This window comes from Ailuropoda melanoleuca, chromosome 10 (assembly GCF_002007445.2).
Source record: "Ailuropoda melanoleuca isolate Jingjing chromosome 10, ASM200744v2, whole genome shotgun sequence".
NCBI classification, from domain to species: Eukaryota; Metazoa; Chordata; class Mammalia; order Carnivora; family Ursidae; genus Ailuropoda; species Ailuropoda melanoleuca.
In genome coordinates this window covers 23868948-23888112 of record NC_048227.1, presented here as the reverse complement: position 1 = coordinate 23888112, position 19165 = coordinate 23868948, and the positions used below count along the sequence as shown (strand labels likewise).

The 19165-nt window shown below is 44.0% G+C and overlaps 1 protein-coding gene across 5 annotated transcripts in view; it reads right to left on the bottom strand.

Moving 5' to 3' along the window:
- The window catches only part of KNOP1 (lysine rich nucleolar protein 1), a 33763-nt gene that overhangs the window by 9061 nt on the left and 5537 nt on the right, over positions 1-19165 (bottom strand). For 3 of the 5 annotated variants that reach the window (XM_034670309.1, XM_034670306.1, XM_034670307.1), the window contains exons 3-6: positions 17115-17183; positions 10326-10403; positions 7029-7510; positions 1720-1745 (exon numbers count right to left, since the gene is read on the bottom strand). In XM_034670309.1, the coding sequence (XP_034526200.1) occupies positions 7199-7510; positions 10326-10403; positions 17115-17183 (459 nt within the window). In that variant the 3' untranslated portion in view covers positions 1720-1745; positions 7029-7198. The remainder of the gene's footprint in view (positions 1-1719; positions 1746-7028; positions 7511-10325; positions 10404-17114; positions 17184-19165) is intronic. The other 2 variants (XM_002928023.4, XM_034670308.1) reach the window with 2 other exon arrangements.

Genomic DNA, 19165 nt, shown 5'->3' with positions numbered 1-19165 from the left:
ACAAACCTAATGATAACCACAAATCAAAAATCAGTAATAGACTTGCAAAAAATAGAGAAAGGAATCCAAGTTTATCACTAAAGAAAGTCGGCAATGGTGAGAACAAAAGAACCAAAAACAACCATAAAACAAGCAACAAAATGGCAATAAATACCTATCAATAATTACTTTGAATACAAGCAGCCCAAGTGTCCATCAATAGATAAATGAAAAAAAGAAGCTGTAACACACACACTCGAATATTACTCAGCCATAAAAAGAAAATCTTGCCTTTTGCAACATGGATCTAGAGAGTATAATACTAAGTGAAATAAGTCAGTCAGAGAAAGACAAATACCATATGATGTGGAATTTGAGAAACAAAACAAATGAACAAAGGAAAAAAGAGACAAACCAAAAAACTGACTCTTAAGAGAACTGACGGTTACCAGAGGGGAGCTGGGTGGGGACAGGGGGGCGGGTAAAAATAGGTGCAGGGGATTAACAGTACACTTATTATGATGAGCAGTCAGTAATGTATAGAATTACTGAATCACTGTATCATACACCTGAACTAATATCATACTGTACATTAACTACAATGGAATACATACATACCAAAGAAAAATTTAACCAAGGTGGTGAAAGAACTATACTGAAAATTTTAAGACACTGATGAAACTGAAGATCACATAAATACATGGAAAGATATACCATGTTCATGGATTGGAAGAATACTGTTAAAATGTCCATACTACCCAAAGCAATCTACAGCTTCAATGCAATCCCTATCAAAATACCTATAGCATTTTCCACAGAACTGGAACAAACAATCCTAAAATTTGTATGGAACCACAAAAGACCCCGAATAGCCAAAGCAATCTTCGGACAGAAAAACAAAGCTGGAGGTAGCACAATCCCAGATTTCAAACTACACTAAAAAGCAATAGTAGTAAGAACAGAACAGTACCGGCACAAACACACACACACAGATCAACAGAAGAGAACAGAGAGCCCAGAAATAAATCCACACTTATATGGTCATTTACCCGATGGCAAAGGATCCAAGGATCTAACAATGGGGAGAAAGACAGTCTCCTCAATAAATGGTGTTGGGAAAACTGGACAGGTACATCAAGAGAATGAAACTGTACCACTTTCTTACACCACATACAAAAATATATTCGACATGGATTCAAGACTTAAATGTAAGACCTGAAACCAGAGAACTCCTGAAGGAAAGCATAGGCAGTAAACTCTTAGACAGTAGTCTTAGCAATATTTTTCTGGATCTGTCTCCTCAGGCAAGGGCAACATGAGCAAAAATAAATAACTGGACTACAGCAAAGGAAATTATCAACAAAACGAAAAGGAAACCTACTGAATGGGAGAAGATATGTGTAAATATTTGATAAGGAGTTAATATCTAAAACATTAAAACCCTCATACAACTAAGCACCAAAACCCCTCAAATAATTAAAAACGGGCAGAGGATCTGGACAGGCATTTTTCCAAAGAAGACATAGAGATGGCCAGAAGACACATGAAAAGATGCTCAACATCACTCATCACCAGGGAAATGCAAATGAAAATCACACATCAGAAAGATAAGAAATAACAAGTGTTATCAAGAATGCGGAGAAAAGTGAAACTCCATGCATTGTTGGTGGGAATGTAAATTGGTGCAGCCACTACGGAAAACAGTATAGAGGTTCCTCAAAAAATTAAAAATCGAAATACCATATGATCCACTTCTGGGTGTTTACCTGAAAAAAAAACCAAAAACACTGATTCAAAAAGATACATGCACCCTTATGTTTATCCCAGAATTATTTACAGTAATAGCCAAGATACAGATACATTCTACATGTCCACTGATAATTTGATGTGGAGACACACACACACACACACGCACAGAGCAATGTTACTCAGCCATAAAAAAAGAATAAAATCTTGCCTTTTGCAACAACGTGGATACACTATAGGATATTATGATAAGTGAAACAACTCAGAAAAAGACAAATGCCATATAATTTCACTTACATGTGGAATCTGAAAAAACAAATGATCAACAACAAAAAAAACCAGAAACAGACTCATAAATACAGAGAAAATACTGGTGGTTGCCAGAGGGCAGGGGGGAGCAGGGAAGAGGGAAACAGGCGAAGGGGATTAAGAGGTACAAACTTCCAGTTATAAAATAAATAAATCACAGGAATATAAAAGTAAAGCAGAGGGAATACAATCAGTAATACTGTTGTAACTTTGTACAGCAAAAGATGATAATTATATTTTTGTGGTAGGCATTTTTTAATGCATATAAATGTCAAATGACTATGTTGTACACATGAAACAAATATAATGTATGTCAAGTACAATTAAAAATAAATTTAAAACAATGGTGGATTAGAGAAAGTGAGGTCAACTCTGCAATTCCCTCTGTGGCTTCAGTGGAAAGTATACTATAACTGAATAAACCTCCCAAAGGAACATTTATGTTCATGACTGTTCATTTAATTACTTCTGATTCTCTTCATCCAGAAGAGAACTTGTCTAAACATATTGCCTTGTTCGCTTTGCAGCCATTATTCTAAACTGCATGTGATTCTACTTTTTTACCACCAGATTTTTGGAATCTGGAATCTGATTCTTGTATTACTGCTGATGAGCTTCCACTGACATTTTATTTTGAATCAGTAAAGGCATTAATATTGATTGGCGGTGATTCACAGCCTGGAAGCCTGTGCTCAGGAAAATGCATCCATTTAATCTGAGTTGTGGATTAAAGTGCCCCAAATTTTTGTACTTTTGGAAGGTATACATTGGATATAAATTACATTTCATCTCTACCCTGTGAAATGTAGGATTACAGTTCACACAGTTAAATCTCGGTAAAAGTGGCTAAAATAATTTTTAAAAATAAATTTATACAGGGATGTACTGTATGGTGACTAACATAATAAAAAACATTAAAAAAATAAATTTATATTAAATTCATATTTTTACTGAACAGTTGAGGACCAAATAATATGCTATAGATTTTCTGGCCAACTGTGAATTTCCCCACTCCCCAGCCCCCAGCCTGAGAAAAGAGCCTACATTAAAGAGTAACCCTTTTGCTCCCCTTTACTGAACAGAACATACAGAAATTCAGAAAACATGTGGTATTGCTTGAATATTACCAAGTGACCTTTATTTCACAAAATTATTTCCATTAAAATTATTTCATATACCCTTATTACTATATGATATTGTTTAGATGAAACACAACTGGCAAATTCACAAATTACCCACTTTAAGTCCTTCCCTCTAGTCTGAGGCTGTTCATACCCGACAGCGTTCTTTCCCAAGCCTGAGTAACATAATGTTCTTAAATTGACATGAATTTGGACTTTCGTATAGGTTGAGTATGCATTACACCAAAGGAGCTTCGAAACCATCTGTCCCCAGGCCCAGGCAATGGCTTAGATTTTCTATCTTTTGTGGTTTTCCTCAGCCCATTACTGAATCAATTAGCCAATCTCTGAAGACCACAGCCTACAGGGGATGAAGTCTACTGTCACTACAAAGGACAGCAGAACAAAAATTCAAAGAATTTTAGGAAATAAGGTAAAAAAAAAAAAAAAGAAGAAAAGTTCTGCATGAGACCTATATTTCTTTTCTGTTCCTGCTTTAACAAATTATCACAAACTCAGTGGCTTACAATAATACAATTCTATCAGCCTGCAGATCTACTTGTCCTAAATCCAACAGGTCTCAGGGGGCTTACCCTCAAAATGAAGGTGTGGGCAGGGCTTTGTTCCTTCTGGAGGCTTTGGGGAAGAATGTTTTCTGGACATTTCTAGGCTCCAGAAGCCACCTGCATTTCTTGGCTTGTGGCCCCTTCCTCTACCTTAAAACCAGTAACAGCTTGTTGAGTTTTTCTTACAAGTCTCGTCCACATTTTTGCCTCCCTCTTCTACAGCTAAGGACCCATATGATCACACTGGATCCAATAAGACAATCCAGAGTAATCTTATTTTAAGGTCAGCTGATTGGAAACTGTAATTCCATCTGCTAAACTGCCTTTGTTTTCCGTCCTAACACATTCATAGGTTCTGGTGACCAGGACATGGATATCTGGGGGGGGGGGGGGGTCATTATTCTACATATCACAAACTGGGATCATTCTAAGTTTGTAGAGCTGAATACACAATTTCTTTTAGAGAAGAACTTTGTCTATCTAGCAAATACCTTTGATGGGCCAGTCTAGTTATGGAAAGCAAGTCTCAGGGCAGGGCCTAGTGGGCTAAGGCAGAAACAGCAGGAATCACCACAGAGAATAAAGTGATTAAGAATCATGAGGTTTCAGGGGTGCCTGGGTGGCACAGCAGTTAAGCGTCTGCCTTCGGCTCAGGGCATGATCCCGGCATTATGGGATCGAGCCCCACATCAGGCTCCTCCGCTATGAGCCTGCTTCTTCCTCTCCCACTCCCCCTGCTTGTGTTCCCTCTCTCGCTGGCTGTCTCTATCTCTGTCGAATAAATAAAATCTTTAAAAAAAAAAAAAAAAAAAGAATCATGAGGTTTCAGAGACAGCTGGATAAGAACAACTATAAGGCAAGAAGGATCCTGCCACAGAAGGAGGGTCAGTTGAGTGAAAAATCCCCAAGGGAGAAATAAGACTAGGACTGTTAAATAGTCAACCAAGACCTTGGCTATGCTATATGCCAGACCTCTCCTGTCCCGATTCTGAGTAAAAATCCCCAAACCGCCTTGTTGCAGTGGAGACATGCTGTGTTCTACAGAGTCAAGACATCAAGAAAACAGGAAATCACACCCAAAAAACCCTTGCAGATTGATGGCACTGGATATGGGGAAAAGGGGCAGAGGTGGCACAAGTCAATGCTTAATTTACAAAGGAGAGGAGCCCAGCTAACACAGGAAGCTCAGAGTGAAAATCCTCCCAGGACTGCAGACTGCTACAGGACAGAGACCTGCTCACTTGAGAAATGGTGTCTCTGCTGCTCTTGTCGATGCAGACCAAGGTTAAGTCCATTCTGAAGCCACTGGCCATCTTGCTATCTTGGCTGTTCCACCTGCTCTGGCTAGACCCTGCTTCAGAAACAAACTACAGGAAACCTTCCCCTGAGCCAGTGGAACTCTTCAGCCAATGGTGACACATTAAGTTTCAAAGTCAAATCCTATTACACAGACTATTTATACTAAATGACAGGAGGGGAAAGCCCTGACCATCACAGGCTAATGTGAACTATCACTATGGGGACAAGACAGTGCCCAACTGATCAGCTACTCTCCAGAATCACCCAAGAGATGACTGAGAACAACCCTTGCTGACAAGCCAAGGTGGGCCCAAACTGTAGTGTGATCTCTTGGCAAGTTAAGAACAGTTAGAGAAACAGTCAGTACAGTGAGTGAATTCCTATAGTGTTGATCAAGGCCAGGAGAGATTTATCCCCCTGTGAAAAGAGGAGGTGCTCTGAAGGAGCTAACTCAAACAGAGAACCTTACCTTCCAGGCATTTAGATGGCCTCTTCCATTACGGACCCAAGGCTGAATGCATCAAAGGCCCACTTCACATTGCGAGTGAAATGGCTCACCTGAAACATTGCTAGCATAGATTTGTAGGACTCCTGACCTGGCCAATGCTTATTAGTCAGCGCTCAGGCAGGAATGCCTCACCTCTGCCCAGTGGGACAGTAGTGGACTCCACGTTTGTGTCACCACCATCTGCTCCTCACTCTTCCTTTATGACTGGCCTGAGGAGAATCTTCCTCCACATGCCAGGGGCTGGCTGAGAAATGGGCATATGACCCACTGCTAGGCAATGAGTTATGATTAAAGGTCTTCTGGAACTTTCTTTGAACCATAAGGTTTTTTCTTCTTCCTCCGGAATGTTCTAGTATCTTGATATTCTGCCTAGAATTACTACAGCCATTCTTTCAAGCAGCCTGATGAAGCCAATAGGATGGACGGAGCAGAGAGGAAAAGAATGTTTCCTTGTTGAGTCGCTTAATCAACCCCCTACACATCAGAACTTCCTGCCCAGTGAGAGACTGAATATGCTGGCTATTTAGTTAGGCCCGCCTGAGCTGGGATATCTGTAGGAGGCATTCAGGCCAAGTGATGTGAAAACATCCCACTCAGAACCTGTATTTTCAGATGCAAAATGCTAGGTGAATGGAGAAGGTGGTCATTTGTCACACAGGTCTTTGTACCTGGAGCTCTGCAAAGCTGGTCGTAGACTCCAGGTATGGTAACAGTGTCATGAGGAGGCAACGTCCTGTGTCATCCCCATTCATCCAGGTCTCCTGGCATTAGACCTCCACCACACAAGTCACTTAGGACTCTCTTCCGTGTGGTCACAAAGATTCTAATAAACATATCCCTGGGAATTTGTCGATGGATCATTATGACTAACAGTCTCTCTAAAATGCCTTGGTCAGAATTCAGTTAAAGCATAAAGATTACATCAAAGCTCAACACTAAGGATTGAAGGCAGGAGAGCCAGAAAAGGCAAAACTGGTTTAGAAACCCATTTCCCAACCACAGAGGAAGCTCAGCCACCTCTGCTTGGTGGCCATTCAGACCCCTCTTTGACTGCGGCTACTCCAAGATGGGCAAAGAAAATGAGCTTGCTCTTACCTGTTTACCATCAATTCTATTTCCTATTTGAGATTTAGACATCTAACAAAACTTCTATCTCTTCTATCAAGAGATTTCCATTCCCCATGAGTATTCCTGGTGAAATTCCCTAGAAGGGGACACTCCAAGTAGTGAACAGATACAGAAGTCCAACACTTGGCACTTACTGGTTGGGTGAACCCAGGCAATTTTATTACTTCATCCCTGAACCTCAGTTTCCTGATCGGTAAGATGGGGATAATAGCACCTATTTCGTAATGACTAACTACATTAACACGAGGGAAACAGTAGTACGTACCTGGCACATACTAAGCACTCAGCAAATTTAGCTATTATTTATATATGCTGATGTCTACACAGGGGTGGAATGCTTAATACACAAAAGAGTAGGTGTGAGTCACTCACATGTTCTCTTGGCTTCGGAAACATGAGCTCCCTGACCCCAGTTCATCCAAGCACATGGGCAGAGTTTTCCTTAATCTCTGCAGAGGTTTGATCTGAGACAGTTGTCAGATGGATTTCAACTGCATTAACTGAATAATAAAAGCAATTCTGGCTGTTTTAGACAGTAGAGTTTAATCTTCAAACTTGATCGACTTGGAAGCATTCCTGTCAATATAAAAGGTTTTGTCTGGGGTGGTGGAGAAGCCAAGGCCAGTGCCCCGCTTGTACTTCCAGCTCATGGCGCGGTCGTAGTCCTGCTGCAGGTTCTGCTGCAGGGTGTCAGCCGCCTTCTTGCTGAGAGCCATGTTGGGCCTTCCGATGGTATTGGAGGGGCGGCTGAATGAAGGGGCGCCATTTTTAAAGCCACCCATCAGTTTGAGAAATTTCAGTTTCTGTTCCTCGTTTTCAAAACTAGCAGTATCCCACTGGCCAAACTGAGTTCCCTGTGTTAAGAGAAAAACAGGTGGTTATTTTCCTGGTTTCCAAAGCCCTGCCCTTTCCCCAACCACAGCCTCACCAGGGAGGATCCAGCTGATTAAATGCTGGCTATGTGCTAGGCACAGTGCTCATGAGCACGTCAATGGACTGCCTTCTTAAGTCTAACAAGAGCCCTATGAGGAATACTGTTAGCATTCTCATTTTACTGATAAGGAAATGGAGGTCTGCAGCCTAATGCGGGCACAAGTCTCATTAACTATCCTACTGGAATTCCACCTCAGGTCTGGCCTACACCAGGGCCCACCATGGAGCTGCTTGTCTGCTCTACTCCTCCCCTCACTCACGGCAAAGAGTATGGCACACCTTTCCTCACCTCCAACAACCTCACCTCCCAACACACCTCTACAAACCTCCGAGCACAGCTCACCTCACCTCATCTCACCAGCTGGTCATCCACTTGTCCCTCAGCCTAAGGTTTCTGACAGTTGGAAGGAGGAGGAGGGCAAATGGGAATCTAAAATGCACATCTCTTTGCACAAGCACTGCATTTTCTAGCAGGGAGTGGAGGCCCAGAGGGATCAAGGGTCACACAGCTGAGTCCACGGCTGAGCTGGCCCAGGAACTCCAGGAACTCCAGGAACTCGGGGGTCCCAATTCCTGTCCAGAGTACTCTACCACCTGTACACGAATCACCCACGTTCAAGAAAATGGAAGACAGTCCCTCAGAGGAGCTGCATAAGAAAAGACCCGTGTTCTTCCCATATCTGTGAGAGAGACAAGAGACCCAGCTCAAGAAAACTAGGACTTTCGGGGCACCTGGGTGGCTCAGTCATTAAGCGTCTGCCTTCGGATCAGGGTGTAATCCCAGGGTCCTGGGATCGAGCCCTGCGATGGGCTCCCTGCTCCACTGGGAGCCTGCTTCTTCCTCTCCCACTCCCCCTGCTTGTGTTGCCTCTCTCGCTAGCTGTCTGTCAAATAAATAATCTTTAAAACAAACAAAAAAACTGGGATTTTGAAGTCACATAGACCCAAGGATCAAGCCAACCTGTGTGACCCTGGTCAAATCACCTAACCTCTCTGAGCCTCAATGTCCTCATCTATAAAATAGGAGTGTAATACCCCTCTCGCAGGGTTTCAGCTAAGAATCATATCAGATTTTATACCAACAACCCAGAGCGTGATATTTGGCACACTTTAAATCCTTGATAATTTGTCATCTTTCCCACCCCACCCCAATTGTTGACCTCCATACTGCCTGGGAACTTTCCACTTGCAAGCCAAATCCCAGCTTAGTACTTATTTCTAGGTCAGGTTTGGGAGAACAGTAAGAACCAGTCATTGCTACACCTGCCCTGAGTGAGTGACAAATTCTCCCAGCTTCATAGTGGCCCAGATGTAGGCATAATTACAGCTTCCCAGGCCTACAATTTCTAGAATAAGAAACCAGCTCTGACAGTTCTGCACTGGGTCTGAGGAGAGTGCTGCCAGAGGCTGACCAGTCATGGGTGAGCTAGCTCTTCAAGGGCTGCTGACCCACTCAGCGGGGACCCTCCCACAGGGGTCCACAGCCAGTCTGGAATCCTCACCACATGCCTCAGTGGTCAAGTGGCCCTAGGTCCTGGGAGGCAATGCCACCTAAAGTGTCTTCAGCAGATGCCACCTCTGTGCCCCAGGATCCCTCTTCCCTGCTAAGGTCCTTCTAGGTACAGCCTCTGGGATCACGGGTTCTGAATGAGGCTGCCCTCTTTCTTGCCCTCCTCAATTCAATAAGGGTGTTCTATCAGCTCTGCTCAGCTCAAGAGGATGGGGAGAAAGAAGAGAATACTCAGAGGAAAGACACATAACAAAACCCCTCTCCATACCACCTTGGGCCAGAGTATGAGTCTCATTTTACAGGTATTAAAACTGAGGCTCAGAGAGGGGATGATGCTTGCCTCACAACTAGAAAGTGGCAGAGCCAGAAACTGAACTCAGGTCTTTTGATCCAAATCAATTGTTCTTTCCTATGTTAAACTGTGAAGGCTTAAGATAGTGTAGGAAGGCAAGGGTTCCCTGTCATCTGGATCCTTCTTTCCCTCTCCCCCAAATCCAATCTATTAACAAGTCTTGTTGGATCACGAAGCTGTTGTCTTCTCTTTCTCTACCCTCTGCCACCATCCCAGTCCTCAGGCCCACAGGCTAAGCCTTCTAACCCACTTCCCCTACATAAATGCCCTCCAGCAGCTCCCACAGCACTTAGAGCCCAGTACACGCTCCCTATGATGGCCACCAAGGCTGGCCTGGTATGGCCCACTACCCTGCCCACATTCTCTCTCATCCCTCTTCAGCCTGACTTCGTGGTCCTTGTGCTGCACTCTCTCCTGTCCCATCTCCTCAGGCCTGGTTTTGGAAATCTCCCATTCCAACTGGACCTTGAAGCCAGTCCTCAGAGAGGCCTGACAGCACACCGCTCTCACCTCTGCCTCCTACCGTGGTCTAAGCAGCCTTGTGAGGTCACCATCCACTGCTGGAACGCGCCTGTCTCATGCCCTCAGTGACTAATGTGTGGGACACCCCACCCGTCCACAGCAGGAGACAAAGGTTCAGGCTGCTTATCTTGCTTGGCCAGCTCTCCAGGAGGGAGGCAAGCACCCCTTTCAGAAGGAAGGAAATTAGCTCAGGACAAGTTCTGCAGTGAAGAGAGCCAGCAGGCAGACTGGGACAGCCTCTGGGGCCTGGACTAACATGGTCTCTCATCACTCTGCTCCTCATAGTGCACGGTGAGGAAGGAGTCAGGATGCTGGGGTACGCAACCGACCAGAGCCTGAGCATCAAACTTACTGTCCACTTCCTTGGTTCAGAAGCTTCTGTTTTGCCCGACTCACGATCGATCTCTTCTTGCAAGGCCTTTCGCCTCACCTAAGTAAGAGAGAGGAAAGAAAAGAGGGAAATGGGACACAATCGTTTTCCTCGGAGCTTAAAACCGAACACAGAGAGAGGGCAGGAGGACAGGAGGGTGACAAGGAGAGCAGCTTTCCTCTGCTGCAAATTGGGGCAGGCATTTGTCAAAAGTATCCTCCAAGCACCCCAAGGCTGCAATCCCTTGGCCTAAAATGGGCAGCCTCATTAATCCTTGTTTTGGATTAAGAATGAACTTTCCTAACTGAGCCTTATTCACCTTCAGCACTAGAACCTTTTTTGTCTGTGATAGCTATACTGAGTAGAAAATTCCCAAAGCATACTGCCTGAAGCCCTACCTTCCTGTACAGAAGATACTGTTGTTAACTTTCAGGACAGCACTGTTTTCTAGAAACAGCACTGGACTCAGGCACAGGCTAGTTTGAATCTTAGCTCTGCCATTAACTTGTGTGGCCTTGGGTAAGTCACTTAACCTCTGTGTACTTCGATCTATTTATCTGCAAAGAGAAATATCAACTACCTTGGAGAATAAATGGGAGAAACAGAATTGTGATAAGATTCACAATACATATGCATTTGGTCTTCACCCAGTTTCTGCACAAAGCTCCTAAACCCCTTGGGATTTCCTAAGGGAGGAGAGTCAGCAAGATGTCCTTTGTTATGTTAATGAAGTGAATGCCAGAAAGCACCTAAGAATGGTGGCTGGTTGACCAACCCTGTCACTAGGGTTGGAACTTTCAGTCCCACCTCCAATCCCCAAGGAAGGAAGAGGGGCTGAAGAGTGAATCAATCACCAAATGGCCAATGATTTAATCAATCATGCCTCTGTAATGAAGCCTCCATAAAACCCCCAAAAGAGGGGGGTGTTCAGAGAGCTTCCGGGTTGGTGTAAACATGGAGATTCGGGGACAGTGGTACGTTTGGAGAGGACAAGGAAGTTCAGTGCCGTTCCCCAAACCTTGTCATATGCATCACTACTATCCGGCTGTTCCTGATTTATATCATTTTATTAAAAAAAACAATCTTATAAGTAAAAAGTTTCTGAGTTCTGTGAACTGCTCTAGCAAATTAATAAAACCAAAGGAGGGGGTTATCAGAACCTCCCATCTATAGCAGCCTGGTAAGAAGCACAGGTGACAATCCAGCTTGTAACTGGCATCTGAACTGGGGCATGGGTGGGGAGCAGTCTGGTGGGGCTGAGTCCTTAACCTGTGGGATGGGACGTGATTTCCAGATATACAGGCCAGAATTGAGCTGAATGGCAGGACACCCAGCTGGTGGCCAAGAATTGCTGGGGTGGGAGAACCCCCTACCCTACATTAAGTTGTTGGGTGCAGAACGTAAGAACCTAACAGGGTGCCTGGTCCACAGTAGGTACATCTTATACAATGTTGCCAGCATGGCTCAAGGCCACCGTCAGTGGACTAATGACCCTGCTGTTTGATATAAAAGCTTCTAGGACCAATATCCCTGATGAACATAGATGCAAAAGTCCTCAACAAAATGTTAGCAAACTGAATTCAGCGACATGTTAAAAGGATCATTCACCATGATCAGTGGCATTTATCTCAGGGATGCAAGGATGGCTTAGTATCTGTCAATCAACATTAACAAAATAAATAAAAATCACATTCATCTCAATACATGCAGAAAAAGCATTTGACAAAATTCATCATCAATTCATAACAACTGTCAACAAAGTAGGTATAGAGGGAACATACCGCAACATAAGAAAGGCCATATATGGAGAACCCACAGTTAATATCATACTCAATGGTGAAAAGCTGCAAGCTTTTCCTCTAAGATGAGAAACAAAACAAAAATATCTACTCTCATCACTTTTATTCAACACAGTACTGAAGTCTCTGCCACAACAGTTAAGAAAAGGAAGAGGTATCCACATTGGAAAGAAGTAAAACTGTCACTACTTGCAGATGACATGATACACTATATAGAAAACCCTGAAGACTTCACCAAAAAGTATTACAACTAATAAATGAATACAGTAAAAGATGCAGGATACAAAATCAATATACAGGAATCTGTTGCATTTCTCTACACTAATTAAAAAAAAAAAGACCTATCAAAAAGAGAAATTGAGACACCCCTGGGGGCAGCTCAGCTGGTTAAGCATCTGACTCTTGATTTCAGCTCAGGTCACACTCTCAGGGTAGTGAGAGCTCCTACTTAAAATTCATTCTCTCCCTTCACCCCCCCCCACAACTCGGTATAAGGAAAGGAAAAGGAAAAGGAAAAGGAAAAGGAAAAGGAAAGGAAAGACAAGACAAGACAAGACAACACTCCCATTTACAACCACACCAAAAAGAATAAAATATTTAGGAATAAATTTAACCAAGGAGGTGAAAGAGGTATACTCTAAAAATTATAAAACACTGATGAAAGAAACTGAAGACCACATAAATAAATGGAAAGGTATACCATGCTCATGGATTGGAAGAAGTAAAATCGTTAAAACACCCATACTACCCAAAGCAATCTACAGGTTCAGTGCAATCCCTATCCAAATACCAACAGCATTTTCCATAGAACTGGAACTAACAATCCTAACATTTGTATGGAACTACAAAAGACTCTGAATAGCCAAAGCAATCTTGAGAAAGAAAAACAAAGCTGGGGGTAGCACAATCCCAGACTTCAAACTATACTACAAAGCAACAGTAATCAAAACAGAATGGTATTGGCACAGACACACAGATTAATGGAAGAAAACACAGAACCCAGAAAAAAAAACCCACGTTTATATGGTCAATTAATCTATGACAAAGGATCCAAGGATATACAAAGGGGGAAAGATAGTGTCTTTAATAAATGGTGTTGGGAAAACTGGACATCTACACCAAAAGAATAGAACTGGTCCACTTGCTTATACCATACACAAAAATAAACTCGAAATGGATTCAAGACTTAAATTTGAGACCTGAAACCATAGGAGTCCTACAAGAAAACACAGGCAGGGCACCCGGGTGGCTCAGTCTGTTAAGTGTCTGCCTTTGACTCAGGTCATGATCCCAGGGTCCTGGGATCAAGCCCCAGTCGGGCTCCCTGCTAAGCGGGGAGCATACTTCTCCCTCCCCCTGCTCATTCTCTCTCTCCCTCAAATAAATAAAATCTTAAAAAAAGAAAAGAAAAGAAAGGCAATAAACAGACATCAGTCTTAGCAATGTTTTTCTGGATTTGTCTCTTCAGGCAAGGGCAATAAAAACAACAATTGGGACTATAACAAACTAAAAAGCTTCTGCACAGCAAAGGAAAACGTAACAAAATGAAAAGGCAACCTACTGAGTGGGAGAAGATACAGCTGACCCTTGAACAAGTGGGGGTGGGGGCACCAATTCCCTGCACAGTTGAAAATCACATATAACTTTTGACTCCCCCAAAATTTAACTATTAGTAGCCTACTGTTGATTGGAAGCCTTAACAATAATATAAATAATTGATTAACACGGATTTTGTATGTTTTACATATTACATACTGTAGTCTCACAATAAAGCTAAAGCTGTTAAGAAAATTGTAAGGAAGAAAAAATACGTTTATAGTACCATATTGAAAAAAATCTATGTATTCATGTACTTGTGTAATTCAAAACCATGTTTTCAAGGACCAACTTATTTGCAAATAATATATTCAATAAGGGGCTAATATCCAAAATATATAAAGAACTCATACAATACCAAAAAAAAAAAACAATTAAAAAATGGGCAGAGGACCTGAACACTTTCCCAAAGATTGTATAGCCAACAGACACATGAACAGATGCTGAACATCATTAATCATCAGGCAAATGCAAATCAAAACCACAATGAGATATCACATCACACCGGTCAGAATGGCTCGTACCAAAGAGACAGGAAATAACAAGTGTTGGCAAGGATGCAGAGAAAATCCAACTCTGGTACACTGTTGGTGTGAATGTAAATTGGTGCAATCACTATAAAAAACAGCATGGAATTTCCTCAAAAGTTTAAAAATAGAAATACCATACAAGCCAGTAATTCTACTTCGGGTGTTTACCCAAAGAAAAGGAAAACACTAATTTGAAAATATATATACACCGTTAATGTTTATCGCACCATTATGTTCATCCCACCATCCCACCAATAGCCAAGATACGGACGCATCCTAAGCGTCCACTGATAGATGAATGCAAAAAGATGTGGTGGTGTACAGGTATGTATACGTATGTACACACACACGCGCACGCACCCAACACGGGGGAATATTACTCAGTCGTGAAAAAGAATGAAATCTTGCCATTTGCAATAATGTGGATGGGCCTACACTGTATTATGCTAAGTGAAATAACAGAAAAAAGAACAAACAAAACATAAGAGAAATGACTCATAAAAACAGAAAACCAGTGGTTGCCAGATGGAGGGGTATAGGCAGATGGGTTCAACACGTGAAGGAGACTGAGAGGTACAAACTTCTAGTTACACATAAGTCACAGGCATGTAAACTGCAGCATAGGGAACATAGTAATATTGTAATAGCTTTGTATGGTGACAGATGGTAACTGCACTTATTGTGGTGAGGATTTCATAAAGTATGTAATTATTGAATAACTAGGTTGTACACCTGAAACTGATATAACATTGTATGTCAACTACACTTCAATTAAAAAAGAAAAAAAAGGCTTCCAGGGCCTTGTCCTCCCTTTCAAGGGTTCAGGTATAACTTCGGCCGCCCTGATTTGTGGACTTTCTTCCTCACTTTTTTTTTTTTTTTTTTTGACAGAGAATGAAAGAGAGTGAGCATGTGTGAGTGTGGTGGTGGGGGGGAGGTGGTGGTAGTAGAGGTGGGAGAGGGAGAGAGAATCTCAAGCAGCCTCCACACCCAGTGTAGAGCCCAACATGGGGCTCAATCTCATGACTGAGATCATGAGTTGAGCCGAAATCAAGAGTCGGACACTCAACTGACCAACCCACCTAGGCGTCCCCTCATCCCTTCTAATCTGCCACAGGCTACGAGTCAAGGTGACCATTTATACAGTCAAGGTGGCCATTTATATATGTTTAACACTACATTAAACAAAGTGACAACTGTAAAAATAAGAGAAAATGATGGTATGTTCCTATGGTGGAACCATGCTCCACATACAAAATGATACAGATGTGCATATACCAAAATGAAAAGCAATTCACCAGTTAAATGATGAAAGTTAAAAGAACAGTATACAGAGCATGATTGCACAGTGCTTTAAAATTACATAAATGTAGTTAGAAAGGAAAAATCTGGAAGAATATAACAAAGGGCTAACAATGATCATTATTAGGTGGTAGGATTTCAGGGTGCCTTTCTTTTCAGGTTGCAATTTTTTAACACAGTAAACTTTTATTAGCACTTATGGGGAAAACAGGAGAGGTAAAACAGAAAGCTTCACTTACACTGAGGTAAGGTGTTACTCAAAACGGTTAAAAGTTTTCTTAAAAATTGTCAAATAATCAAAGAACTCAGCAGGCACAAAAGAGAAGTAAAGGGTTGTTGGCAGGCCTTGCCCATAAGAAATACACAGGCACGTGGACTCTCAGGGTTCCAGGAACTTGCTGCATCCTGAGTGGCTGAGGACACCCGGGAAAGGAACTGGATAGAAGGTCCTAGACAGGTCAGGGCCCCACCTTTGTCCTCTCTGTGTGGCTGCCCAGCTCATTACCATTGGCCCTGACCCTGGGGAGCAGTGTTGACTATGACCGGCAGAAGGCCGCGGAGCTCCCATTCTGAGGGGCTTGTGCTTCGTGCCAGGCCCGGTACTGTGCCGTCAGCATCATCTCAAGGATCTTCTTTACCCCACTTCGACGCGCCGCCTCCAGGGAGAGTTCCCCAGTGCCCAAGTGCATTAGTTTTGGAATTGCTATGGCATCTTATAGGCCTCCTCACATTTAGCTCATTTGCTAGTACTCTGGTTTCTTTCCCTCCTGGAGTAGAAGGGCCATGGGACAGGGGTCATCTCTGCATCAAACCCTGTTGCTTCTCTCCAGCAATTACTTGCTGACAAAGCAAGAGGATGTGGTCAGGGTAATGGCTGCCACTTATTAAACAGAGATATAAGACAGGCCCCTGCTGAATGCCTCACAAACACGACCTCGTTTGGTCTTTGCAGCCACCTATAGGAGAGTCAGTGAGGTTAGTGACTGTCCAAGGTCACCTTGTTAGTAATGGTCCAAAGCCAAACCTATATTGTTATCACAGGCGTGCCAGGCCTCATTTGGTCCAGGACCATACAAAGCCACAATTCTAGAAAGTCATGCTCCAGTATAGGATGCATCTACCTACAGATCTGGGCACGGCAGAAGCAGATCCACAACAGAGTAACTTCTCTAAATACTCCTGAATCGACGCCTGGAGATGGCATTGCGTGGGCCTGGCTGAGCACATGTTCCCTGCCCTGGCTACAGTTCCTGGGGTCATACTACCGTCTCACCCTGCAGCAATTACAAGGAAGAAAGCCTCAGCCTGGGATTCTGAATGACCAGATGGCCCCTCAGTCAAAGTTGTAGGTAGTGAGAGGGTCTCCCAGCATGAACTGGGGGAGGCCACAAGTTCCCTGCCACTGAAAGGGTGCCAGAGGCTGGCTGGCAGCTTTTGGGGTCCCTGACACCTCTAGGACCAGGATCTTATTGCTCTGTAGGAGACAAACGTGTGCCTGGCAGGTGGCAAGACACACGAAAGGGGGGTGAGGGCCTGGGCCATACCTGGTCTATGTGCGCCTCATCCATGTTGCCTTTCTTTTCCAACACCACCTCTAAGTCTGTGTCAGGATCCTGCACAAAAGGGCAAAGGGAGTTAAGAGTCAAGCATAAGATGGCCTCTGCCCCAGCAGCTCAGCAGGGTGAGATCATGGGAGTCCAGGTAAGACCCAAGACCACAGCACCACCTCAACCCCTGCCACTTAGAGAACTTCTGACATCCTCTCGTGGAATCGCGGAACGATTCCCACCGATTCTCCCCTCAAAACAATGGCACTGACCTATTTGACATATGAAGAAACTAAGGCTTAGAGAGGTGGGGTGACCATCATGAAGTCACCCCCACAGCTCAGGGACAGGCTGACTTAGGTTTGGTGCACCTTTCCCGCCACAGACATCATCTTACCTCCCATGGCACCAAACCAGTAAGAGGAGAGAGGCCAAGGGTCCTGCTCATGGTGGCAGTGGGGAGCTAGCAAGGGACAGGTGGGCTTGAGGCCTCGGGGCCCTGATTGGGGGGTGGGGAGGGAGACCCTGCCAGCAAACCCAAACCCAGTTCTCTCCTCTACATTCCACCCCCTCAACTCCCATCCCACTCCTAGTCTCTGCCTTCTCTCCTGCCTGGACAACCACAAAGTCGTTAACACCTGCTTCCTCACCCCCCGACCCTGCTCCATTATGCACAGTAGCGCAGGTGAGCTTTAAAACCTCAACTGGATGGGCACCTGGCTGTTTCAGTCAGTAGAGCATGAGACTCTTGATCTTGGGGTTGTAGGTTCCATCCCCATGCTGGGTATAGAGATTATTTAAAAATAAAAACTTGGGGTGGGTGCCTGGGTGGCTCAGTCGTTAAGCGTCTGCCTTCCACTCAGGTCATGATTCCAGGGTCGTGGGATCGAGCCCCACATAGGGTTCCCTGCTCGGTGGGAAGCCTGCTTCTCCCTCTCCCACTCCCCCTGCTTGTGTTCCCTCTCTCGTTGTATGTCTCTCTGCCAAATAAACAAAATCTTCAAAAAAAAAATAAAAAATAAAAATAAAATCTTGGGGCGCCTGGGTGGCTCAGCTGGTTAAGTATCCAACTCCTGATTTTGGCTCAGGTCATGATCTCAGGATTGTGGTATCAAGCCGTGCACTGGGCTCTGAGCTCAGCATGGAGTCTGCTTGTCCTTCTCCCTCTGCTCCTCTTCCTGCCCCACTGCCCACCTGGTGTGCACACATGCTCTCGCTCAAATAAATGTTTTAAAAATTTTTTAAAAACTCAAGCGGAACATGTTATATATACACCTTAAACTTGTACCATGTTATATGTCAACTATATCTCAATTTAAAAAGTAAAAATATAAGGGGGACCTGGGTGGCACAGATTAAGCTTCTGACTATTAGTTTCAGCTCAGGTCCAGATCTCAGGGTCCTGAGATTGAGCCCCACGTAAGCCTTGCACTTGGTGCAGAGTCTACTTGAGATTCTTTCTCCCTCTCTCCGCCCCTACCCCTTGGGCGTGCACACACTCCCTCTTTCTCTCTCAAATAAATCTTTGGGAAAAAATCTTTAAAAAAATAAGAATTTAATAACTCAGTTGGATCCCATCACTCCACTCCCCAAAACTCTCCAGAGGCTCTCATCTTGTTTACACAAAAATCTAGGCTCCTGTGGCCTCTCTGGTCTCTAGCACTTGGCCCCCTAACCCCCAGCTCCCACTACCCCTGTCTTTGTTCCTTCCAGGGCCTCTGTGCTTGCTGTTCTCCCTCCACGAACGACGGCAGACACCCCTCACAGGTATCTGCTCCCATGTGGTGTCCTCACTAGGCCTGCCCTAAGCATGCTTACACGTGCCATGCTCTCTCACTGGCCTCAACCCCCACGGGACCCTCTGAAAGTGAGACCTCAGGCCAGCCACTTTCCCTGGTCCTTTGGTAATGACAACTGTCATGTTTCTTGCATCCTTACTTTGGGGGTGCTCTGCCTGGCACCCAGCATCACGTGTGATGATCCCTGAAGGGCTCTGTTCACGCACATCACCCATTCAGACCTTGAAGATGTGTGCATTTCCTAACACA